The sequence below is a fragment of the Bos javanicus genome, chromosome 11, assembly GCF_032452875.1.
Source record: "Bos javanicus breed banteng chromosome 11, ARS-OSU_banteng_1.0, whole genome shotgun sequence".
Lineage (NCBI taxonomy): Eukaryota > Metazoa > Chordata > Mammalia > Artiodactyla > Bovidae > Bos > Bos javanicus.
Genome location: NC_083878.1, coordinates 74,964,318 through 74,991,755, shown reverse-complemented (window position 1 = coordinate 74,991,755; position 27,438 = coordinate 74,964,318). Strand labels below are relative to the sequence as shown.

At 37.3% G+C, this 27,438-nt stretch overlaps 1 protein-coding gene across 5 annotated transcripts in view; it reads right to left on the bottom strand.

Moving 5' to 3' along the window:
- The window catches only part of ATAD2B (ATPase family AAA domain containing 2B), a 122,299-nt gene extending 98,335 nt beyond the window's left edge, over positions 1 to 23,964 (bottom strand). For 2 of the 5 annotated variants that reach the window (XM_061433188.1, XM_061433190.1), the window contains exons 1-5: positions 23,301 to 23,962; positions 7,957 to 8,108; positions 2,938 to 2,987; positions 2,428 to 2,581; positions 917 to 1,019 (exon numbers count right to left, since the gene is read on the bottom strand). In XM_061433188.1, coding sequence (XP_061289172.1) covers positions 917 to 1,019; positions 2,428 to 2,581; positions 2,938 to 2,987; positions 7,957 to 8,108; positions 23,301 to 23,516 — 675 coding nt within the window. In that variant the 5' untranslated portion in view covers positions 23,517 to 23,962. Of the gene's footprint in view, positions 1 to 916; positions 1,020 to 2,427; positions 2,582 to 2,937; positions 2,988 to 7,956; positions 8,109 to 23,300 lie in introns of all 5 variants that reach the window. The other 3 variants (XM_061433189.1, XM_061433192.1, XM_061433191.1) reach the window with 3 other exon arrangements.
- Positions 23,965 to 27,438: the final 3,474 nt, after the last annotated feature.

Sequence of the window (27,438 nt, the reverse complement as noted above, 5' to 3'; positions counted from 1 at the left end):
CATGAATCAGCCATAGGTATACATATATCCCCTTCCTCCTGAGCCTTCCTCCTACTCCATCCCACCCCTCTAGGTCGTCACAGAGCGCTGGGTTTGAGGTCCCTGTGTCATATAGCAAATTCCCACTGGCTATCTAAGGTGATTTTAATTAATTCAGCACACATTAAAAAACCATTAAAGGGACTTCCCTGGTGGTTCAGTGGTTAAGACTCCATACTCCTAATGCAAGGGATATAGCTTTGATCCCTGGTTGGGGAACTAAGATCTCACATGCCACACAGTGCAGCAAAAAAAAAAAAAAAGAACCTTAATAGTTAACAACAGAATCAGAGTTGTACTTTAAGATGTTGTTGTTTAGTCACTAAGCTGCATCCAACTCTTTAGCCACCGCATGGACTGTAGCCCACCAGGCTCCTCTGTCCATGGGATTTCTCAATCAAGAATCTGGAGTAGGTTGCCATTTCCTTCTCCAGGAGATCTCTCTGGCAAAAGGGTAGAGGGTCTTTTGAGGAAGCTTGTGGCAAGCAAGGTATGGATAAAAGAAAAAAGAAAACAATAAAATCTCAGGTTAAATTGGAAACGAAAAAGGAACAATTCTGTTAATTCAAGAAAATCCAAATGCTGCTCTCTTTGAATTCCTCAATCAAAATAAAAACTACTTGCAACGGTTGTTGTTGTTGCTGTTGTTGTTGTGTTAGCCGCTCAGTCATGTCCGACTCTTTGCAACCCCATGAACTGTAGCCCACCAGGCTCCTCTGTCCATGGGATTTCCCAGGCAAGAATACTGGAGTGGGTTACCATTTCCTCCTCCAGGGGATCTTCCTGACCCAGATATCAAACCTCGGTCTCCCATATTGCAGGCAGATTCTTTACCCTTTGAGCCACCAGGGACAGTTGTTAAGATTAACATACTCACAAATTCTGTATCTGTCCACATTCGAAGCCGTTCTACTTCTCCTGATCGACGATTCCGTCTAATGTTTATGTTGTCCATTTCCTGTAGTACAGCTTCAGCAGTACTACAATTACATAATAAAACTAGGGTTTAGACAATTGCAGGATCAAACTGTATATCATACAGGTAAAAGAGCTCACCATCAAAGAATAATTAAGCCATCTAATTTCTAACTGTACCTAATACCCCAGTTAATATCTTCTTCTGAACTAGCATCCATTAGAAGATACTGCCTCAAAAACAGAAGGAAACAGGGAATGCCCTGGCAGTCCAGTGGTTAGGACTCAGTGATTTCACTGCTGGGGTCTGGGTTCAAACCCTGGTCAGGGAACTAAGATCCCACAAGCCATGCAGCATGGCCAAAAAAGAAAAGAAAGATAGAAACAGAACATCTTCTGTCATGATATATTAAAATAAAACTTACAAATAGAAGACCTTTGTTTACTCAGCTTCAAATATTTAAATTCATAATACTACTACAAATAACTGACTATCAGATCCATGGTACAAAAAAAAAAAAACTAATTCAAATCTTTTTATTTGAAGATGGTGTTAAAAATTGTATAGAATAAAGAATTTGTAAAAAGTTTAAAGCCAGCATAAGGTTAACTGAACTGATACTTTTTTTTTTAAATTTACTTATTTTTAATTGAAGGATAATTGCTTTACAATATTGTGCTGGTTTCTGCCATACATCAACATAAATCAGCCATAGGTATACCTATGTCCCCTTCCTCTTAAACCTCTCCCACCTCCCACTCCAAGGGCAGATATATTTAGAAATTAGAGGAAACTGACATCCACAAAATACATACTGACATTGACATTTTAAACACACACGGCACTTACTATGTGTTCAGATACTGATCTAGGTACTTAACAAATAATAACTAATACTCAAATTTGACGCTACCACAATAAAATATAATTTCCTCTCCTTTCAAATAGGAATTACAGTCATCTCCCTTCTCCAGGCTATTACAAGGATTAAGTAGGAATGATTATTATTTGAGAAGAATACAGTTTCATTGCACGTAGATGCTGAGGGAGGAGTCAGCTAGGCTATATCCAACATGTGCAGTCTCAAAAGACTTTCAATTCAGAATCTTGACTAAGTAAAACTATACCTATTATATATCAGTAATGGAACTTAATGTTTCTTGAAAACTGTCAAAACATAAATGTTAAAAGAGCAAATATTAAAGGACTATACTAGTGAAGTTAAAATAAAATTATTTTTTGTATTATCTAAGTATGCACAAGAGCTTAAAAAGTATGAGGGAAAAAAATATGCTATCACATAAATTGCATTAAATCTAGTAAAGTGACTAGAGCTAACCAAGGTTAATTCAAATTAAGTTTTTAAATAATTGTACTGATTGCTAAGTCAGTGCCTAAGTTACTTTTTAAAACACAACTGGCTTAAAAAAAAACCAATTACATGAAACTGCTTACTGCAAAAACATTCATACCTATTTACCAGTTGATCAAATAACAAACTCTGGTTCACACTTTCAAATCTGTTTTTCCTGGAACGACAGCTTTTTCTGACTTCCATGTCACCATTTATACAAGAAAGTTCCCCATCTCCTTTCTTTTCCCCTCGATGGGGATGGCTTCGAAGGGCTACAAGAAGAGAGAAATTTCCATTTCAAAGTACAGAGTATAAAAAGAAAGAAAAAAATCAAAAATTACTTTAAAAAGACTATAAGGAGCTTACTATAACCTCTTAAATGGCTTTAATATCCAATAATGTAAAATTTCTAAAACTGTTTACAATCTGCCATGATAACTTAAATTATTTCAATTGTACTAATTTCTCAATGTTTAACAATTATATACATATTTACCATGACTGTAATCCAGTCACTTCCAACTGTATGCTGAGCATACTAGTAAATTACACTATTTTACCCCACTTTAGAACTCTAACAACATTATAAGTATTTCAATACTAACCAGTTTCATAACAGAATACTCACATAAGCTACTATGTCCGTTTGGTAATGTAGCACCAGGCTGAGAAGTTAACCTAGAACACAATTATATTTAATATGCAAACACATCAACATTCATTTAAAGAAACAAAAATGCAATACTGGTGGAATCACGTTAATCTTTAAATGTCACTAATGCAATATTACTTTTTTAAAAGGAAAGAAAACATTTTTTTACCTTAAGATTGATAATATACAAATTAATAAAATACATTAGTGAAAAGTCATTTCATTACTTCAAGAAAAGCTTTAATAACAAGTTATAAACTGAACTCACTCTGTCTTCAACTCTATAAATTAAAATCCAATGGAAAGGCTTAAGCTCTGTATGTACCGTAAAGTTAACTAATGCCATAAATAGCAATGGTCACAGATCTTTACTACTTGTTTCCATTGACAACCTAAGATTCAAACAAAGTTATTCAAGCAATAAATTGTAAGAAGAAAAAAGTACTTGAATACCAACAACGTTTAATAATTTCTTCAAAGTATTATATTACACATTCTAAACTAATACATGAAAACTTAGTTAATCTCTCAGAAGTCATTGTACCACTCTCCCTTTTGGTGGAGGGACAGAAATGTTCAGTCACTAGAAAGATACTTAAAGTGTCATCAAAATATGAAAATTTATGGAAGAAAGTTGCAGTATACCTTACTATAATTAAAATTCAAAAACAAAAACTAAAAATTGTTACATAATAAAAGAGCTGTCAACATAAACTTATTTTTTTTAAATACCCAACAATTATTATTTCCAAATATTAAAAAGGGGAGAGAGACGACATTCAAAAAATAGTATATATGACTTTCTTCTGCTTATCTATGTGGTTTGCACAACATTTTTTAACTAAAATATTCTAACATTTTTGGTTACTCTAGCATGCTTTATGTTAATTATACATATTAAATGTCATAAATATTAATTATAAATGTCCCTGTCTAGTAAAAGTCACAGACGGAATGACCACATGATATAAACAAAAACTATTACGTACCTTCCGACTATCAAGAACACAAAAACAAAAAAGTCCATCCCTCCTTTCCCCAGGAAAACAACACAACCATCTTGTTCTAAAATACTACTTCTTGGAAAGTATTTCATTTTTAGAATCTTTATTATACAATTCTCCTGGTATATGAGCTTGACTATAAAGTAGTAAAATTGATGTTATTAGGTTATTCCTTAACACATTATACATGTGGAATTTCCTAGAATCATTCTTAAAATCCACTTAAAACCACATAGAAAAAGCATAAATACATTTTGGCTTTGGACCCAACATAATATTAACTCAGGGACATCAGTTAATTCACAATTCTTGGCTTCAAATGAATTTTAGCTGTATGTAAGACCAAATGGTTGGAATTTCACATAAATTATTCAAAAGAAAAGATGCTAACCCTAAAATCATTCTACATAAGAAATCTAAAACTCCATTGAAAAAATAACATCACTAGGATGAAAGCACAGTAACAATTTTTGTTCCTCTAAAGAAGACAGTGCTTACTTGCTTTTATTTCATTGCTAATGAAAGATCTGATTTAAGGTGGGCGAAAAAAGAAAACTTCTTCAATCAATCCCATTAACTTACAATCATAGCTTATTGTCATCACTGTACCATTATCATTTCTCTTTATAAAAAGGAGAAAGAAAAAAAAAGGAGATAGAATATGAAATACTCAGGTGTAAAAAGATAATATTGGTATTTCAAGGGTTGGTCTGCCTATACAATTATATAGGTGCTTAAAAAGTCTCTTGAATCAATGTTCCCCAAAATTAATCACTTAAAATGTAACCATGCATTGGAGAAGGAAATGGCAACCCACTCCAGTGTTCTTGTCTGGGAAATCCCATGGACAGAGGAACCGGGCAGGCTACAGTCCTTGGGATCACAAAGAGTCAGACATGACTTAGTAACTAAACATTGTGTCAAAATGATATCCTTGTGAACCAAGGAATTTAAGACATACCTAGTATTTACAAATCTTTAAATGAATTGCTTATTTAATAAAATTATGAGTAGATTTATGCTTAATATCATTTCAAAAGGATTGAATTATTTTACCCTGAGAAATCATTGATGATTTAATCTGAAAACCCTTGTGCATTGATTATATCTACTTATATATTCAAAGCAGTCATTTCTCTTCAATAATTTTATAATATCTCTTGAGTGAGATAAAAAATTAAAAAATAAAAGTTTTCAGCAATCCCCCCCCAAAAAAATGTAACCATGCAGGTTCATTGATTAAATGAATCCTCTAATAAATCCTTTATGATTATGAAGTCCCCTTTGTTTATTTTTAAAATGGGGAATAAGTGGGGGATATTTTCCTTTATATCTGTACCCTAAATTTTTTAAATGGAGACACTATCACTGCATTCAGTAATTATTACATTAAAAGTTTCTACATCTTTAATTACGTGGAACAAGCTACCAGTTCAATACCAGACTCAAAAATCATTACTTATTCACCCACATAAACCCAAGGCATTCAATGATTTATGAGAATTTTAGACCTCAATGCAGCAAAAGCATTCATTTGGAAAAACTTTAACCACTACCTGCCTTCAATTCTAATAAGCCTCAGCAGTGGTGATTACACTTCTGCCTAACCTCACTACTCCCTAATCTTTTGACCACAAAACAAAATTTTCACACATATTATACTTTAGTGCACAGTTAGGCTTATCAAAGATTTAATTTCGTGTGTTTCTCAGAGTATGTCTATTATTCCACAGACATCAAATGCATGCCATGAGAATTCTCCATGTTGACTCTCCCAACCACCTACTCCCCAACACACAGCCTCCAAATTAGATAAATATCCAGTGGCTAAATAAATGTCAACTGACAAAAGTCAATGAAATGGGATTCTGAACTCAAAATATTTGTAAGCTGCAACAGCTGTCTAGGTTAGCAAGTATATTTATGAATTTCTACATATAAGCTAAAGAAGAAAAGATGTAATACAGTAGTAAAGATTTTTACCAAGAAAATCCTCATTTTACAAAAATATTATCAATCACTGTAACTATATTGATAAACTTGGGACTTTAAATATATAAACCCAGATTCCTCCCCCCCAAAAAACTTATAATCTATCTCAAATCATTTATGAAGATATCAAAGTTCTAGTTCCATTTTAATCTCTATTTTCATCCAATCTCTAAAAGTTATTCCTAAATGTTATTTTACCAATCAACAGTAGTTTCTTTAAAGAATTTAATGGTTGTTAAAGTCCTTTAAGATTCATCATTTTTCATAGCTAATACTAATTTTTATCTTTATTCAATTTTCCTCCAAATGAACTGCATTTTAAAAAATCATTTTCCTGAAAGAACTTCAGTCATTTTACCTTAGATGCACTCAGGACTTTAGATTACCAAAATAAAGGAATTAGGATTCTCAGGTTCATGACATAAAAACTAATATAAGCACTCATATAAATCCTGATTTTTGTATTTATATTATCTCAAAATCTAAAATATTTTTAACTACAAGTTTCCCAGAAATTCAATTCTGTTGAATCTGACAGACCAAATGGCATTTTCTTTTCAGGTCATCTGAAATACTAAAAGACTCTAGCAGTGTCTTTTCACATTCACATAACCCAAAAACTTTTAAAATTATGTGAATTGCTAAACATTATTCTCCTGTCAAAAGAGAAGCAGTAAATTCTATTAGCATTCATTATTTCTTAAGTTTCTTGTTCAAAATGTACTTAAAGTTTTTTTAAAGGATAAGGTATCTAAATGGAAGCAAAACTTTTTTTTTACATGAAAGACATGATTAAGATTAATTTATACAGATCTCTGAGTGGATAAGGTGTGAAAAATCTATTGTACTAGAGAGGCTCATACTTGAGTTACACTGTTAAAATTATCTTACAATTAAAAGCCAAACTTTTAACAGTAAAAGAATACTTTTTAGAAACATCTGTTAGAAAAAGAAGCCTGATTTACTCATCTAATAAACACAGGATACAGATTACATCCTATAAATCAAGTGTATAAGTATAATTAAAGGAAAGTACTTATTTTAAGTGACATCATTATAGTGATCTGGATCTGTTTCATCTCACAGATGAATGAGTATGGGAAAGGTGGGAAAGTTAAAAAAAAAAAATCAATAGATGATTCACATAATTTTCAACTTAGCTCTCAGACAATGCAAAATTAAAACTTTTAAATAAAATGGTACATATTAAATTAGGCACAGACTCTTTAGAGACTAGTAAATGTATAATGCCTATCAAAATCTATATAACTCCAAAGATTATTTTCATTAAAGACTAATAGCAGTGTCCAGAATTTACCTACAAACATAAAATAAAAATACTGTCAAAAAGGAATTTTCTTTTACTTTTGTTTGCAATTGGCATATCATCAGCACTTTTACATCAAAGACTTTGGAAAAAAGAGAAGCTAAGGATTCTAAGCTGAAAATTTAAATCTCTTCTGTGTGTATACAGCTATCCTATCTACATTAAATTAGTACCACTTACTTTGGTGAGTAAAATTATGTTCATAATACATATCAAAACAGACACAGAGAAATTTTAAGTTGAAAACAATCAGATACATGAAAAGATTTATTAGAAATTAATTTAGATTTTATTACATTTTAGCATACCAATTCAAGTGGAATATTTAATAATTTTAGGAAGAAGAGATTTTATTTTATTTTTAAATAAAAAATATACTTCTAACCATTGTTTTTATTTAAATTTTCAGAAGTATAAACATGTATGCACATTCAAGACCTATCAAAATTCTTAATGTTTTAAGTAATAATAGTTTCCATTACATACTAAATGTATTTTTGGTATATTTAGAGAAAATAAAATTACATACAAAAATTATAAAATAAGCTTAATACAATTTATAAGTATTCCTAGACAGGTGGTTTTACAATTTAAGAAAATTAGCATTAATATCAGCCCTGAATCCCATCAAAAAAATTATGAAAAAACAATGGGTGAGTTCTCCCTTCTCACCTGGCCTGTCCACTTGATATATTCCATTCTTCTCGCTGACCAGTAGTTCGTGATTTTGATTTGTCTTTGCAAACAGAGTCAGGTTGTTTCAAAGTGCGTTTGGCTGGAGGAGACACATGGCTATCACTTAAACTACCATCAGCTTCAGCTTTCTGAAAGAAAAAGTTTAAAATGCATTTCTTATTAAAATTCATAGAATTCTTAAATTCCTGGATAGTGTTTATTCAACCAAAAACTATCTACTGAAGGAATCCCTCTACAAGTGTAGCAAAATGTAATCATCTGTAAATACAAAAACAAAAAAGTTAGATAAATTTATGCTCCAAAAAGTACATTTAGTTTTTATTTTAAAATAATTTCAAGACTACAGAAAATATGTGTAGATATTATCTAAATACTCCAGTGTGTAACTTACAAGAAAATTCTGCTACATTAGCATCATTCAATCCTCCCAATTAGGAAATCATCATTGATGTAACATAAAGCTAATTTGCAGATACATTCAAATGTTATCAAATGTCCCAACATGATCTCTCTTTCCTTTCTGATTCAGAATTATATCCAGGAACATATACTGTATGTAGTTATCAGACCTCCTCTGCCTCCTATCTGGAACAGTCCCCTCAGTTCCTCATTTTCATGCCCTTGACTATAAAGAATATAAGCTTTTTAATGCTCTGGAATGACCATCAGTCTGGGTCTACCTGATGTTCCTTGTAACCCAATTCAGGCCATAACATCCATGGAAGAATATACAGACATGATACTATGCATATTGTACCTACCCATCATTAAGAATAACCTTGATCACCTAATCAAGTTGGTGTCTGCCAGGTTTTCCCACTATAAAGTCACTATTTTTCCCTTTGTATTTGATTAGCTTATGTGAAATCATTCTTAAAATTAACCAATACTCTGTTCTTCATCAAACTCACTAGCCACAGCATTCTATGACTATTACTGGCCTTTATCCAATACCATCATGGTGGTAATTATCTAATCCAAATCACTCCTATATAGTTTAGTTGGCATCCTAGTAGGGGCTTCCCTGGTGGCTCAGAGGTTAAAGCGTCTGCCTGCAATGAGAGAGTAAGGTTCACCCTCCTTACTCAATTCATTCACTCATTTCCTAACTGGGAGGAAAGAAAAAAGCAAGATTTCCTCAAGTTTGTTCAGTAAGTTAATAGAAATTGCTAGGAGAAACAAAGGAAAGCTCATAGTCAAATACATTTCAGAAAACAATGAGGTCCAAGGTTTTTTGCTTCAGGACTTGTAAGAGTCTTTAGTATGTTAACATGCAGGGACTTCCCTGACAGTCCAATGGTTAAGACTCTACTTTCAATGCAAGGGGCGCAAGTTCCATCCCTGGTAGAGGAACTAAGATCCCACAGGCCATATGGTGATACAGAAAAAAAGTTAATATGCAATATAAATCTCCAAGTATGGATGACAGTATATAACAATTCACAAACTTATTTAATCAAGCTCTTTTTTTCATGGGGCATCTGTCAGTTCAGTTGCTTAGTCATGTCCGACTCAGACCCCATGGTCTGCAGCACACCAGGCTTCCTTGTCCATCAGCAACTGGAGTCATCTGTAGGTACTGAAGTTTCACAAATACACTCTGGGAATAAGTACTATGTACTTACTGAATTCAAGGAAAAATGGTAAAAGTATTTGAAGTTAAGCCATTTTTTAAATATGTGAGTTATTATATAACTGTGAATATTATATAACTAATGACTTTGAATATCATAAGTCATATGAGTTTATATGTTTATTTACTAGTCATTCTCTCATATTCTACAGGCTTTTACAGCTTCATTCAGGAGTATCTCTCAAAGTGTTGTCCACATACTAACTGAATCAGAAAGCACCTGATCTGTCATTAAGAAACATAACCTGCCAAACTAGAACCTTGGGTGGAGGTGGGACATTTTCAATGAGAGCCTCCAAAGGATTCTTAGCACACAGAAGTCTGAGGACCTCTGGCATGTAAAAGATTTAAGTATAGCATGATGCACATCATCTTAAATGCTGTACTATATTACTCCTACACTGAAAAGACTTCAATCATGACTCGGCTTATAAACAGCATTACAAAGGCTTCCTTCCCTCCAAAGAACTCTAGGGATTTAAGTAAAGCAAAAAAACAGATGCAAAAAAACAAGATGCAAATACTACAGAATAATTACTTCAACATCTAATTAACTTCAAGCTTTGAGAAAGCTTTACCTACAAACCTGATACCAACAGTTCACCTTTAATAGGATGATCATAATGCTCAACTTTAACTTCTTCAAAGCATTTTACTAGTTAATTATAACCTAACCCTTTGAGGGAAGGCGTTGCTAGTTTCAGGATAAAAATATTTAGGAGAGATTATGCAATCTACCCACAGTCATTTAGCAATATGTGTCAGAGTGGTTACAATCCATGAGCAGGAAAGGCATTTCAAACAAAGGGAATAATTTCATTTAACAAACATTTGTTGAGGACCTACTGTGCACATAAGACATGGGGGGAGGACAAGGTAATGGTTTTAAAAAAAAAAGACTAAAATCTTCTTAACCCTTTTACACAATCTATTGAATTGACAGCTACAGTAACAATATATAGCAAATGATAGTTAAGTACTATAATAGGAATGGGATTCCCTGGTGGATCAGATGGTAAAGAATCTAGAAATACACAATTCTCTGAAAGCAAAAAATGGTAACTGCCAGCTGAGATGAAGGAAGACATCATAAATCATGTGGACTTTATTTTATAACAATAATGGAACACCTAGAATTGTCAGAGGAACATGATTCAATGATGTGATACATTCCAAGAGAGGTATAATAGCAATAATGTCAAATCGTACAAAAAATACAATAAAAAGTTGTCCTTCCCACCTAAGTGACTTTTTTGCTAAACTCTAACCTTCTAAAATAGGTAGAAAAGTTTTCCAATTTGTAAAAGTGAATTTCCTGAGTTTCTTAAACCATACTCATCAGCTACCACAAATATTAAACACTATTCTACCATAAATCTCCTAAAATTAGGTAAAAGAACTTGAGAATAATGAAACAGAAGAATTTTATGCTGCCCTGGTTGTCAGGGAAGGCTTCCTGCCCAGATTAGAATTTGTTCAGAAATCTAGAACCTGGACTTAAAAAACAAAAAGAATGTACCCAAGCACAGCATTAAAAAATGAAAAATTCAAGGCAGTAAGTGAATTAGTAAATCAAGAGATTGATTCAAGTCCTGATGATGGATTCACACAGCATTATAAATGTAGAAAATAAGAAATATTAAATGTAAAGACAGAGTGGGCATAAAAAGTGGTTGCTGTGTTTTAGGAGCTATGGAGGAAGGTGGAGGGATGTGAGGGGAGGTAAGTAGTGTGCAGATGTTGATGGGAGAAATGTAACAGTTAATTATGATTTTGAAAGTTAGGTTTAGAATCCTAGCCAGAAATCTAGGGAGATGTCTATCAGATTGTGGGAAACACAATTCTGAGACAGAGTGATGTGAGGACTAGAGATAAATATGAAATTGTACTAAAAGGGTCATAGGTAACATACAGAGTGAAAAAACAAGAGAACAAAAGTAAAAAAAAAAAAAAAAAACCTTTTAAAAATGCCTACATTACAGAGATGAGCAGAAAGGATCTCACATAAACTAGAGAAAAATACAGTGTCTCACTCAAACAAGGGGAGTAGAAGTTTGGTTATAAAAAGATCAGATGGGATAAAAGCTGGTAAATGTGTGGATTGTTAATTAGGAGGTCACTGTAACTTATTTTTTTCCACTGTAACTTCTGACAGTGGTGAGAATGTACAGGTGATAAACCACAAAGCTACTCTTGAAAGTGTCAGAATTAAGAAAATAAGACAATAGTCTTAAACAGGTTACAAAGTCAAAGAAGTCAGTGACGAAATTTTTTTTTTTTAAAGAGACCTGGATTCTTGTAAATACAAGAAAAGGGACCCACAGAAGAGAATAAGCTATAATAAAAATTTAAAGAGGGGAATTCCCTGGTGGTCCAGTGGTAAAGACTTGGTGCTCTCACTGCTGGGGTCCATCCCTGATTGGGGAACTCAGTTTAGTTCAGTCGCTCAGTCGTGTCTTTTGAACTGTGGTGTTGGAGAAGACTCTTTGCGACCCCATGGACGGCAGCACGCCAGGCTTCTCTGTCCCTCGCCAACTCCCGGGGGTTTACTCAAACTCATGTCCATTGAGTCGGTGATGCCATCCAACCATCTCATCCTCTGTTGTCCCCTTCTCCCGCCTTCAATCTTTCCCAGCATCAGGGTCTTTTCAACTAAGTCAGTTCTTCACATCAGATGGCCAAAGTATTGGAGTTCCAGCTTCAGCATCAGTCCTTCCAATGAATATTCAGGACTGATTTCCTTTAGGATGGACTGGTTGGATCTCCTTGCAGTCCAAGGGACTCTTAAGAGTCTTCTCCGACACCACAGTTCAAAAGCAAAAACTAAGATCCCACAAACCATACAGCAAGCCCTTTCCCCTCAAAAAAGAGCAAGATAACTGATGAGGAAAAGATCCTCAAAGAGAAAAGAAAAAACAGAATAGGAACAGCCCTTGTTAGAAAGTATATTGGTGCCATCAACCTGTTCCAGTTTTCTTTATAAGACAGCTTTTTCTTCCACCTTTTGAAAAAATGGGTACTCCTGTTTTCATGAGAAAGCTTTAAAGGGCAATTTCTTTTTCTTTCATTTGTAAAAAGAATTCACAGAGGCAGCAGTTACCATGACTTCAGAAAACAAAACTCACACTGCTATTTATTTTCTTAGAGCCAATACTAGTCTACAAAGTCCTAAAACTTCAGGCACACAAAATATCCTAAAATTTCCTCAAATATCCCAAGAGCAACAGCTTACTAGTTTAATATTTCTAAACAATCATCATGAAAGACTATAGAAAGAGGGAAAAAATATAGAATTGAGCTGAGGAGTCATAAAAAGATAAAAATAGTTTATATCTCTCACAGTTTAAACAGCAATTTTCTTCCTGGAAGATAATATCTTTTTATCTGAAAATATTACATGACTTAAAATGACAAAGAGACAATGGGCAGACTAAAGCATGCCACAGACTTAAAAGAGAGAACAGTCTCCTATTGCAGCACTACCACTGTCACTCACAAACTACTACTTACTTCATGTGCTGTGCTCAGTCACTCAGTCTGACTCTTTGCAACCCCACGGACTGTAGCGCGCCAGGCTCCTCTGTCCATGGAGTTCTCCAGGAAGAATACTGGAGTGGGTTGCCATTTCCTTCTCCAGGGGATCTTCCCAACCCAAGGAGTGAACCCAGGTCTCCCACATTGCAGACGGATTCTTTACCATCTGAGCCACCAGGGCATAAGATTGATAAAACCAGGTTGAGGAAATATTCGGTTGGCCAAAAGGTTCTTTGGTTTTTAAGTGACAGACACATTTTTCACTTTCACTTTTCACTTTATTGAACAATGTATTTACCATTTTGTTCCATTACCTTCTATTACTTTTCAGGCAACTTCATAATTCCACCTTCCCAAAACTTTTTATCTTACTGAGCAGAGAACTGTTCTGGGTACCTTTTATAGTCTTTTGAAATTTTTCCATTAAGAGAATTTTTGTAAAGACTGAAATAAGTGAAAATCTGAAGGTGCAATGTCTGGTGAATATGGTGGATGAACCAGAACCTCCCAAGCAAGCTCTAACAGTTTTTGCCCGGTCATCAGAGTTACGTGCAGTCTCACTAAAGGTCTTCATGACAAAAGAATATGCATTTTCTGTTGACTAATTCCAGACAATTTTCATTGAGCACTACTTTTAGTTGCTCTAACTAGAAGCAGTACTTATTGGAATTAATTGTTTGGAATCTGCTCCTACTCATGGTAGAGGATTCCCTTCCAATCCCACCGTATACACATCACCTTCTTGGGATGAAGATCAGCCTTTGCTGTGGTAGGTGGTGGTTCATTTCACGTGCCCTACAATCTCTTCCATTCCACATTATTGTATGGTATCCACTTTTCACCACCCATCACATTTTTAAAATGGAACATTTTCATTACATTTAAGTAGAGAATTACATGCAGAAATGCAGTCAAGGTTTTTCCTGACTAACTTATGTGGAACCCAATCACCACAGCGATGAACATAACCAAGCTGGTGAAAATGATTTTCAGCACTTGATTTGGATATTTTGAGTATGTAGGCTCTCTTCCACATAGTATAACGTAAATTGTTGTCAACTAATATTTCCCTTTGATTGGCATCAACTTCAACTGGTCTACCCCACCACGAAGCATCGTCCAGTGAGAAATCTCTAGCATGCAAGCTTCCCAAACCACTTTCGACACATTCCATCTGTCAAAGCACTGACTCCATATGTTATACAAATGTTTTTGTGCATTTCAGTTGCAGTTTTACCTTTCTTGAAACAATAAAGCCTAATTTGCTGAAAATGTTGCTTTTTTCTTCCATCTTCAATATTATAATGGCTACACAAAAATTCAACAATTTTGTAAGTTTGTTTAATGAATGCTGATGTGACAGCTGTCACAATACAATCTAACAGAATTGTTTCAAATGGAGTTAAAGACAACTAAGTGCTACCAGGAAAAAACCAAACTATTTGACCAAGCACTACAAGTAACAAATGTCTACAACTGCAGCCTGACAGTGGATAGTCTCAAGTAAGGATACTTGCTTGACTTTGTAGTAGTAAGATAACTTCATAAGCTTATTATCTTCGGTGATCCATTCCTTCCACAAACAAAATTTACTAACACCTGTTACTGTGTTATCTTGTTCCCAGGTGGCACAAGTGGTAAAGAATCCACCTATCAATGCAGGAGACACAAGAGACACGGGTTTGATCCCTGGGTCAGGAAGATCCCCTGGAGGAGGAAATGGCAACCTACTCCAGTATTTCTTTGCTGGAAAATTCCACAGACAGAAGAGCCTGGTGGGTACAGTTCCTGGGGTCGGAAAGAGTTGGATATGACTGAGCACACATGTACATACATATTACTTTGCTAGATACTAAATATACTTGATGATTAAACAGTCTGTCCTTAAAGAAACTTAATTCCTAACTCCTTAAATTAGCCAGTAAAAAGTATATAAGATGCTTGCTCCTTGGAAGAAAAGCTATGACAAACCTAGACAGTATATTAAAAAGCATAAACATCACTTTGCTGACAAAGGTCCATATAGTCAAAGCTATGTTTTTTCCAGTAGTCATGTACAGATGTGAGAGTTAGACCAGCAAGAAGCCTGAGCACGGAAGAATTGATGCTCTCAAACTGTGGTGCCAGAGAACACTCTTCAGAGTCCCTTGGACTGCAAGGAGATCAAACCAGTCAATTCTAAAGGAAATCAACCCTGAATATATTCATTGAAAGGACTGACGCCGAAGCTAAAGCTCCAACACTTTAGCCACTTGATGCGAAGAGCCAACTCACTAGAAAAGACCCCGATGCTGGAAAAGACTGAGGGCAAGAGCAGAAGAGGGCGACAGAGGGTGAGATGGTTAGATGGCATCACTGACTCACAGGACATGAGTCTGAGCAAACTCCAGGAGATAGTGAAGGGGACAGGGAAGCCTGGTATGCTGCAGTCCACGGGGTTGCAGAGTCGGACTTGACTTAGCAACTGAACAACAGCAACAATTGCCAAAAATGTTGCTTTTTCCCTTCCATCTTCAACATTAAAATAGCTACACAAAAATTCACCAGTTTAGTAAGCTTTTTCTTTAAAGCACAGCCGATGAGACACTTGTCATGCTACAATCTAACAAAATTGTTTCAAATGGAGTTAAAGATAACTAAGTGCTACTAAGAAAAAAACAATTTGGCCAACCACTAAAAGTAACAAATGTGTACAGTTAGTTACAGCCTAACAGTGGATACAGTCTCAAGTAAGGATACTTGCTTGGCTTTGTAGTATTAACATAACTTCATAAATTTATTATCTTCAGTCACTCTTTCCTTCCACAAACAAAATTTATTAACATCTATTACTGTGTTAGATATAAACATACTTGATGATTAAACAGTCTGCCCTTCAAGAAACTTAACCCCTAACTCCTTTCATCAGCCAGTAAAAGGTACAAAAACTTAAGTGCGGAGAGTTTTGGGGAGTGGGGTGCATATTGCTTTAGCCTATTTATAGAACAATTTGGCAAAAACTATAAAAGCTTAAAGTATAATATACCTCTGACTCAATATTTCCACTTTGCCTAAAAAAAAAAGGTCATTTTATGTGACATTATTTATAATATTAAAAACATGGAGAAAACCTACCTGTGTATCAACAGGGAAAAGTTAAAGAAGTGAGGTGTAAAGATACAACAAAATGTTAAAAAGCTAGCAAGGACAGATATGAAAGAATATACATGATACATAGTTAAAGAGAAAAAATAATTATCATAAGTAGTATAAATAACCCATACTTACATGTGCAATGGTCTGGAAAGATATACACCAGCTTTAACAGTGGTTATCCCTGGGAAGAATGAACTAAAGGAATCATGGAAGTGGGGAAAGTCCTTTCATTTTTTTTTTGTGCATTTCCATATTATTTGAAATAACTGATTTCATGACTTTAAATAAGAGTCTTGTGTGCTCCTTTCCCTTCAGTGTCTGGCATATCAAGTCACTCAATAGATACTAAAAATTAAAGAAACTTCCATTTCCAGTTGAACTGTTGCTTTTAAAATCATATGGCCTTAGGCAACTATCACTTCTCAATTCTCCCATCTAATAAACTTGGAGACTTAATTAGAAGAATAAAAACTAAAACATGAAAATTAAGTTACATTTTTTAATTCATTTCAAATACTTCCAAAAATTTTCATACAGAAACTACCCTGCACCAGTTTCTCTCATGTTTGTACACATCTCTCAAAGACGTTTCCCCTGTTTCTATATACATATTTTAAATTATTACAATGTGACACTGATTAAGAAACTACAGTGTGCTGGGGCTTGATTTTGTTTTTTAAAATTGGATTCCCTTAACTTGCACAATCAAGTATACAACTGCAACACCCACCCAAAGTGTGAGCACTGAAGTATATTTTAGATAAAGGATGCTAGTAAGCTATAAGGGAAATGAATTTTCATCAAGCAACTTCAAGGTCCCTAACAAGTGAGCCACTTAACAGAGGTACCAAAATGCTCAACAGAGGTCTGCAACAAGAAGCACCGAGTCTTATTTACTCAAATTGTTGTTGTTCAGTTGCCAAGCTGTGTCTGACTCTTTGCGACGCCATGGACTGTGGCATGACAGGCTTCCCTGTCCTTCACTATCTCCCAGTGAACTCATGTCCATTGAGTCAGAGATACCATCTAACCATCTCATCTTCTGTCGCCTCCTTCTCCTCCTGCCTTCAATCTTTCCCAGCATCATGGTCTTTTCCAGTGAGTCAACTCTTCACATTAGGTGCCCAAAGTATTGGAGCTTCAGCATCAGACTTTCCAATGAGTATTCAGGGTTGATTTCCTTTAGGATTGATTGGTTTGATCTCCTTGCAGTCCTAGGGACTCTCAAGAGTCTTCTCCAGGACTACACTTCAACTGGACTTCCCTGGTGGCTCAGACGGTAAAGTGTCTGCCTACAATGCGGGAGACCCAGCTTCAATCCCTGGGTTGGGAAGATCTCCTGGAGAAGGAAATGGCAACCCACTCCAGTATTCTTGCCTGGGAAATCCCTTGGACGGAGGATCCTGGTGGGCTACAGTCCAGGGGGTCACAAAGGGTCAGATATGACTGATCGATTTCACTTTCACTATTCAAAAGCATCAATTCTTTGGCACTCAGCCTTCTTCATGGTCCAACTTTCACATATCACAAGTCCCCAGACTTAGTCTTCTTATAGGGATTTTTTTCCCCAAACCAGCTTTAAAATAGTAGGAAACAAAAATATTGCCAAAATATTATCTTCACATTATATGCCTGCTCCTCTCCCTACACCCACCCCCTGAAAATCAGGCAGCAAGCAATTACTGAAAAAAATCACTGTCTTGTATTTCATATCCCCACAGGCTACTGTTCATTCTTCTAATCTCAATACTAAACACTACAACTCCAGATAGTCTAGTAAAAATCTGCCTACATACAGTACTTTCTGACTGTACAATGGCAGCCTTCTTCACCTTTTCAGATATTTGTGAAAACTGAATGAACAGCATCAAACAGTAGTGATAAATACAGATGAGACAGTAAGAAACAGATGTGTAAAAGACAACTTGACTTAAATATTACCCTATTACTAATGCCTATTTGGCCTTCTACAGGTCACTTAACCTCTTCAGCAACTCAATTTCCTCAGCTGTAAAACAGGATACCATCACCTGCCTCATGGGGATTGCAGGGGTTGAATAAGACAGCATTCAACACCTGGTATGAGATGCTAAGCAAACCTTAGTTTACTCCTCTCCTTCTTATTAGAATTGGTGGCCCATTTCCACCAAATGGGCCAAATTGTTGGGCAAATTGCAACATGTAATTACAGCAAAAGTGAAGACCACCAATATGGAAATAATTTCAAATGAAGCTACTTTCCATTCATTCATTCAAAAACTCTTTACTGGCAGTCCAGGGGTTAGGACTTAGTGCTTTCACTGCAGTGACCCAGGTCCAATCCCTGGTCAGGGAACTGAGATTCTGCAACCTGAGTGGTGGAGAGGGGAGAAGAGGAGACTATTTATTGAGCACTACATCTGGAAGGCACTGTTGCAGGCACTCAGGATATAGGTGTGACCACGACAATCTCTATCCTTAAAGAACATCAAAGAGTTCCACTCAAAACACTCAATGAGTAAAGGATCAGAACTCTTATCACACTGAGAATCCATGTCATCTGGCCCCTACCTTGAATTGATTTTTTCTGTTAACAATTTCTCATGTATATTCCACATGCATACTTAGAGCCATGAAGGTGGGGACTGTGTTTTATTTACCCTCTATTCTCAGAGTTCAGTCCTCACACTTTTCACCCACTAGATTGGTTACTTATTATGCTATTCATTCACTCATTTAACAAGTATTTATTAAGCATCTTCTATATGTCAGATGATGTACTAGACCCTGGGAATACAGCAGTTGTGGGGAAAATGAAATATAGTGTCTGGTCCCAGGGAGCTTATAGACTACTCTAATAGAAAAGTCTAGGAGAGAAAGACTTTAACCAAAGGTATATATTCTACCTACAGATTAAACAATCTAAAAATGAAAATTAAAAAAATCTTATGCCAAAATACTTATAGCTCAAAAGCATCTGAAGTTTAGAATCTTATAGCATATACTTAAAATATCTAAAAGCTAAAACAAATCACGACCTATTAATTTTAACACAGCTTTTCTATTGTTTGACATAAGCCACTTACAACACTTGCCTCTCTAAAAATTGTCTAATGCATATTTAAATAAAGTTAGCACATTTTACATAGGGTTTTCCCCCTACCTTTGTACTTCCATAGAACTTTTTACTCAATGACTCATTTTTCACAAAATTCTCCCCCAGAACAGACACATAACAGAAACATAAAACATTCCTAGTACAAGATCAAAAACCCAAATATCAAGAAACCACTCAGGAACGTACACAAATGAAACCTCGTTATGTGTGTCCAAAAAGAAATGCCAAACACATAACTCAAAATAATGCGGCGCTTTCCTAACTTGCAACCTTAAAGAGACAGGATCACTCCCCACTCAGGTGCAGACACTGGTTGGGCTCCTTACTTCTCATAACAAATGTTAATCCTACCACCTGTCCACTGAGCTTTCAGAGGTTACAGGTTTACCTATAATCAGTATTTAGAAGACATGCAATCAAGGGTGTATCCAAGGATGGTTAAAAAGATTATCTGCCAAGGAAAATGACTTGAAGAACTAGTATGCATTCACTTCTACAAGTGTAAATTTCATCCATGACCTAAAAAACTGCAAGTCTATATATCTGGACTACAGAAATGGCCAACAAATGAATTTTTTTTTAAGTTTCATTATCAGTTCAATCCTGGAGATAAGCCTATGAACTTTATAGCTGCTTTTAGTTCAAAACTGTGACAGGGGAAATTGTTTTACAACATTACGCAATACCACCTATATGGTGCTCCATGTGAATCTGACATAAGGAAAATTTGCTCTACTCTGAGGAACTTGTATTCTTCTCTACTTATCTGAGAGTTATATATATGGTTATATTTCCCTCTCAGGCTTCTTTTCCATGTTTAACCCTCAACTTCCACCATGCAGCTTCTATTACACTGGCAAATGAATGAATGTTGAAAAAGAAAAAGTACAGAATGATAAAAGAGCCTATTAAAGAAGGCCTGAGAGATTTTTTCCTAAAAAATAAAAATCAAGCAGATTTACCTATAAAGTTACTCAAGATATGTATTTTGATTCTCTCAACTAAGATTCAAAAAGCACAAAAAAGTAGTGACAAGCCAAAAGTACCAACAAACAGGCCTAAAAGAGATTAAAAAAAAAAACAAGGAGTTGAAAAATTTTTTTAACTGCTTTCCATTTCTGACTACAGCATGACTTTGCTGCAAGTGACTCTTAGCAAATAAATGCTAATTAACTGACCTAAAAGAGGTCAAGTTTTATACACGTTAAATAAGCAAACAAAGCCAAGTATATAGGAGAAATTATTACACAAAAACTGCAGAGCACAAGTCAACTTGACATTAAAATAGTGTACGCACAAAAAAAAATCATTCCAATAACCTACAATAGGTATCATGTTTATTTCACTATCCTACACACACTTGGGGAAAAGGTAAAGCTATGACAGCTCATGGTCCTAAGGCTTTTCAGAGCAAATAAAATGTCTCTAGACACAGTGGATCAAATAGTCTAAAAATGAGAGAGGACAAATGGGGTGGGGGAGGGGGTGAAATCAGCATCACCTGTAAAGAACATCACACAAAAATAGAAAAGAGGGAATCTTTTCATTTCATATCATATCAAGAGGAATACATCTCTTACCACAAAAATAAGTCTCCTAAAGCAACAACACAAGCAACCCCATTTTCCACCAAATAAGTCTTTATAGATATTAGCAAGTGTCTAAGACACACAGACATAAAGGATGCCTTTTAAGTACACCAGAAAGGGTGAGTCAGGAATGCTAAATTCTTGCAACTGAAAACAAACTTGAAAGGAAGAGCTTACCAAACCCAAATCAACCCATTTCAGAAATATACAGCAAAAAAAAAAAAAAAAGAAATATACAGCAAAGAAATCTACTGCATGCTTCATAAATATACAGTCTATAAACTTAAATTTAGAATTATAACTTATCCTCTTCTAAAGGACAATACAGGATTAGTAAATATCTTAAATTTCTCAGTGAAAGCAATTAGATCATTCCATCATCTACTCAGTTCAGAATACAAATCTTCTTAAAGCAGAAAAAAAAAAATTCAAAGTAAATATTCATTGGCCTGTTGTTCATGGTCTTTTAAAACCATTTTGAAAGGATCTTTGAAACAGTTTCATTAGTATCTCTCTGGAAAGAGCTCTAGCATCTTTCATTCTTCTAGCAATTTAAAAGCTACCACATGTTCATTTCCACCTTAGATTATTGATTCCTTGCCTTTTAACATCTCCATAACAGCTGCTTGACAAATTACCTCACCTCATTCCTCAGGGGGGTAAGGACAGCATAATATCCATGAATTCAAAAATGGGACCACAAAATTATCAGTGACAGATGAGCTAATTGCTTTAGATTGAGACACTGCTCCAGAATAGACGAGGCATTCATAACATGATACAATTAAATGGTTACACTCTAAATATTTTATTTGTACTTAAGGGTACAGGGAAAACCTGTCTTCCTTTTATTTTAAAATAGATGTTAGCTTCAGAAAGTCTGTAAACTTGTATGTGTTTGGAATAATTTTGACAGAAAGTTGAGAATAATTATTCTGAATAGTATGCACAACTTTCAGACTTAGCTTTCGTATTTCAACCTAAGAGAGCGGTAAGACCCAAAATAGTCTACTCATAGGGCAATTTAAAAAATATTTTCCAGATTTTTAGCAAAGTAAAGGCCAAACATATTTTCAAAGATACAGCATATTTCAGAAAAGTAAAATAAAATGTGTCTATTGTATTTACCTTAGTTCATTCTGATTAGTGTCAGATACAGAAAAAAAGCACACACAAACATAATCTTGTAAACCCTTATATAAAATATTGCTTTCCTCCCCTAAGAATAACAAAATGGTGTGGATTTAAATGAGTTACTTTAAATGAACAATGTCCAGTCAAATTACTCTTAGAAAATTAGCCTCTCTCTAGACAGAAGCAACACTCTCTTTTCTAAGTTCATAACCAATCTCATAACACAACCTTACCGACTCCTTTAAAGTGATAAAACATACGTATTAGCTTAGAGCTTTACCTTGTAATAAATTTAGGTATCTACCACTTTAAAAAAAAAATACTAAATCATCACCGGTGTTCTTCAAATGTCACTTTCGCAGTAATGGGACAACGGTGTTGTTAACTCATCTTTTATAAACTATTCTACTACCCAGACGAAGACATTCAAGAAACCAAACAATCTGGAGATGATAGTGCCTACTACCAATAATATTCGACATGTTTCTTTCGACGTGCCCCTTTTGCGACCTGAAGACTCTACTAGAAAACTCTACTGAGTCCCTTCTAGAACCCTGGTTAGCGGGCTGGCTGACTCTAAACATCACGTTTGATCGCTCCTGCCTGGAGAGGCGATAGTGTTGATTTTGTTTTTAAAGTTGCTGTCAGAGCAGCTACAACTTTTTTCAGCATCCCTGCCTGGCTGCCAACTGGAGCTCTCCGCTCACTTCCTCACCAACTTGAACCACCCCCAAACAGTTTGAGAGTAAGCTGGAGTTAGACACCGGCAGGAGCTGACACACTTTACAAGAAGGGTTTGACACCGCAGAAAACTTTCACTTCTCCTCTCCAGCCCTTCCAAACGGGGACTCTGGCCCCTCGCTCGTGCTCCCCCAGAATTCCTCTCTCAGGCCGGACAAGGACACAGAAAGCAGGCTGTTCTGATGTCCCCGAAAAGACAAATACACCTCCCCCCCCCCCAACCCCGCAATAACCCTCACCCCTGGACTCAAGTCCCGTTCTTCACACAAAAGAGCGCGGCCAGCAGAGCTGTCCCGGCGCTACCTAGCCGGCTGCCACCCTTCACCGCACCCGCAGACCGGGTCTCCAGCCGCCCGATCGGTCCCCACCGGAGGCTTCCTGCTCCGACCCGGCCAGACAAAGCCCCGGCGGCCGGGCGGACCTGCCAGCCTCCGGACTCGGGCCGCCGCGCTCTTACCCGGGCCTCATCCAGAGCGACGCCGGCGCCGCCGCTTCCCCCGGCCTTGGCGGCGGGGCAGCTGGCAGCACGGGTCTTGGAGGAGCGGGTCCGAGAGGAGATGAAATGGCTGCTGCCTCCGGTCGCCCCGGGCTCTACTCCGGCCCCAGGCCCAGGCCCAGGCCCAGGCGACTTAGATCCGAGAAGGCGCAGAGAGCTCTTCCGGGTGTTCACCATGGTCCAGCCAGGAGGACCGGGTCCACGCCGCGCTAGCGGCGCCCGCCGCGCCGGGGAGACCCAAGGAAGGCCGACCCGCTGTCCGGGCAGTCAGGGCCAGTAGAGCCGGGCCGGGAAAGACAAGCCGAACCAGACTCCGCGGAGAGCAGACGAAGACAGGCGAGAGCAGGGCAGAGCAAGGGAAGTCAGCGTGCGAAGACAGGTAGCTGGAGACGGGTGCGATGCTCCGGGGCGACGGCTCAGACTCTGCCGGCTTCGCCCTCCTCAGCGGGAGCCGAGCGGAGCCGCCATTTCTGCCCCTTTCTCTCCCGTTCTAGCTCTCGAGCTCCGTGCGTCAGGGCTCCAGCGCCGCAGGGCCGACGAGACCGCTTCCGGCCTGGCCGCTGCGGGGCGCTGCAAGGCCGGCCAGCCCTTCTCTTGCCGGCTTTTCCCTCCTCTTCCCCCGCCCCTCCAGTAGGCCCCTCCCAGCGGCGCGCTGTCAGCGCTCGGCGGCCACGGAAGGGACGCTCTGGGCTGTTAGCTCTATGGTTTCTAGGTCTGGCCAGCGGCAGAGGAAGTGAGGATGAGAAAAACCAGAATGTGCTCGGGACGAGCTAGCGCGCTGGAGTCGGTCGTGGAACCTTCATACCCGGCCAGGCCTGGCTACATCAGCATCCCCACCATCACCCCCAGGTGCCCTGGATGGAGCCAGAAAGGACTGGCAAAGGCCGGTACAGAGGAGGGCGTGGTGACCTGAGTGGGAATCCCAGGGACACCCAGGGACCCCAAGCCAAGACACTGAACTTGAGTCGTACTTTTCAGGGCTAGAAAAATGTGAATGATAATTGTGATAAAAGCAGATCTGTGCCGTATCTGGCACATGGTTAAGCTTAAGAAAGAACTAACACTATAACCCTGCGTCTTTGAACAAAGCAAGGCACTGTCTTTCTGTAACCTTAGCCAGACCTAAGGCGGAGTCCACGAAGAATGAATTCTTCTAAGAGCTTCCACTGCTTTCTGCCCGGGCAAGAATTAAAATACAAAAAGCTGAACACAAAGATACAAAATGTGCCATTTAACTTTCATAGAAAAAGATTAAGGGACACAATATGAAAAGCTATTCTGTAAATAAGAATTATGTTCATTTTCAAAAATTGCCTTACCTAGAAAAATTGAAGACTCGGGAAAAGTCTTGTAAAAATCAACAAAGCTGCAACAAAATTCCAGCCATCCAAGCTAGTAATTGTTCAACAAAATTGTATAATGCACTGGGAATGGAAGTGGTTTTTCTGTTGGAGAAGCAGTACAGATTCCAGGAAAGCAGACAAGTCCCTCTTACACTAATTTGCATACCACACCCTCCCCAGAACACTTCACCCACTACTTAGAACCCGCCTCTTGGGTATGGAGACCTCACAATACTTGAGACTTCAGTTTTCCTGTGTCAATTAGCTATGAGATCATTGAACAAAATAGTTTTCATTTCCTGCAGAAAGAAGCTGGCTTTATTATTCAAAGTATCCTGAAAATGTGTATGGTATGCAAATTAGCAGGCAAAGGACTTGCTTCTGTATTTGTTTTTGTAGTCCTAAACTGAGAAAGCCAGATTGTTATTTGAGTTACCACAACCTAGATCAAACCAGTCAATCCTAAAGGAAATCAATCTTGAATATTAATTGGAAAGACCGGTGCTGAAGCTAAAGCTCCAATACTCTGGCCACCTGATTCGAAGAGTCGACTCATTGGAAAAGACCCAGATGCTGGGAAAGACTGAGGGCAGGAGGAAAGGGAGCAACAGAGGATGAGATGGTTGGATGGGATAACTAATCCAATGGTCATGAGTTAGAACAAATGCTGGAAGTTAGTGAAGGACAGGGAAGACTGGCCAGCAGCAGTCCATGGGGTCACAGAGTCAGACACAACTTAGCTAGAGAACATGGAAAAATGCTAACAATGTTGCCTTTTTCCTTCCATCTTCAATATTGGCTACACAAAAATTACCAACTTTGTAAGTTTGTTTTTTTAATGCATGCTATTGTGACAGCTATCATGATACAATCTAACAAAATTGTTTCAAATGAAGTTAAAGGCAACTAAGTGCTACTAGAAAAAAAAAAACTATTTGGCCAACTGCTAGAAGTAACAAATGTGTGCAGCTACAGCCTAACAGCGGATACAGTCTCAAGTAAGGATACTTGCTCAGCTTTGTAATAGTAACATAACTTCATAAGCTTATTAACTATCTTCAGTGATCCATTCCTTTCACAAACAAAATTTACTAACACCTATTAATATTTGGGGCTTCCCTTGTGTCTCAGCTGGTAAAGAATCTGCCTGCAATGAGGGAGACCTGTGTTTGATCCCGGGGTTGGGAAGCTCCCCTGGAGAAGGGGAAGGCTACCCACTCCAGTATTCTGGCCTGGAGAATTTCATGGACTGTATAGTCCATGGGGTCACAAAGTCAGACTGAATGACTTTCACTTTCACTTTCATTACTGTGTTAGATACTAAATGTATTTGACCATTAAACAGTCCTTCCTTCAAGAAACTTAATGCTTAACTCCTTAAATCATCCCGTAAAAGGCATATAAGACATTTACTCATTGGAAGAAAAGCTATGACAAACCTAAACAGCGTATTGAAAAGCAGAGACATCGCTTTGTCAACAAAGGTTCATATAGTCAAAGCTACGGTTTTTCCAGTAGTTGTGTATAACAGTACCTTTACTGGGCTGCCCAGGTGGTGCTAGTGGTAAAGAACCTGCCTGCCAATGCAGGAGACATAAGAGACACGGGTTCCATCTCTGGGTCGGGAAGATCCCCTGGAGGAAGGCATGGCAATCCACTCCAGTATTCTTTCCTGGAGAATCCCTGGTAAGCTACAGTCCATAGGGTCACACAGAGTCAGACACAACTGAAGCGACTGAGCACACACGCACACACCATTTGCTGTTTATTCGAACCCTAACTGGTGTCAGATCCTCTGTCAGACTAGGAAACATGGAGGGTTGGTTTTTTTTTTTTTTTTTTAGCAACATAGTTCTGGCCCTCAAAGAGCTCACAGACAAAAAGGGAACAGAGACAGGCAAGGAAGCAGTAAGTTGCGGAACAATGAAATTAGAATAAGGCAGAAACCTCTAATCCAAACAGAGTTTACAGAAAGCTGAGAAGTGATGACTTCTGAGACGCATCTTGAACCACAAAATGAAGAAAGAAAAAATGGACCCCAAAAAAGAAAAGTTTGGAGAAGATATCGAAGAGTTGCTTGTTTTACACAGTATAAAGAAAATAACTGAAAAATCAAGTAAAATCATTTTTAAGCCTTACTTTAAACTATATTAGCTGGCAAGATGCTAAAGAATACTCAGGAGCTCAGGAATGTTCCTGAGCTAAAGAACACTCAGGAAAGTCACAGGAGGAACCCAGACAAGCAAACAAAGCTGTAAAGACAGCTTTCATTTTCAGTACATTTGCTCAACTCCAGTGAGCTTGATCTATTTTTCTCTGCCTACGGAAGATAGAAGGAAGACAGAAGACAAAGTCCAGAACCTGCTTAAGTTGCAGAATCTAATGTACCTTGCAAAATTCTGGTACAAAAATGATACATCTGAGAATAAGGGTGAATTAGAAATAAACCAACCAGAACTTCCAAAGTGGTCTAGTGATTAAGAATCCAACTTCCAGTGCAGGGCACACAGGTTTGATCCCTACTAGGGGAAATAAGATCCCACATGCCAAGGGGCAACTAAGCCCTGGGTCTCAAGTACTGAGCCCAAGCACTCTGTAGTCCTCACAATAAAACTAGAGAAGTCCAGCCACAGTGAATCTCCAGCATAGTGAAAACAGAGAAAGAAAAAAAATCAACCAGCCTTCCTATCACTATTCTCCACGAAGCTGCAAGGAGAACTGTCTTGCCCAACATCTACACTAAGAATAAGAGGGGA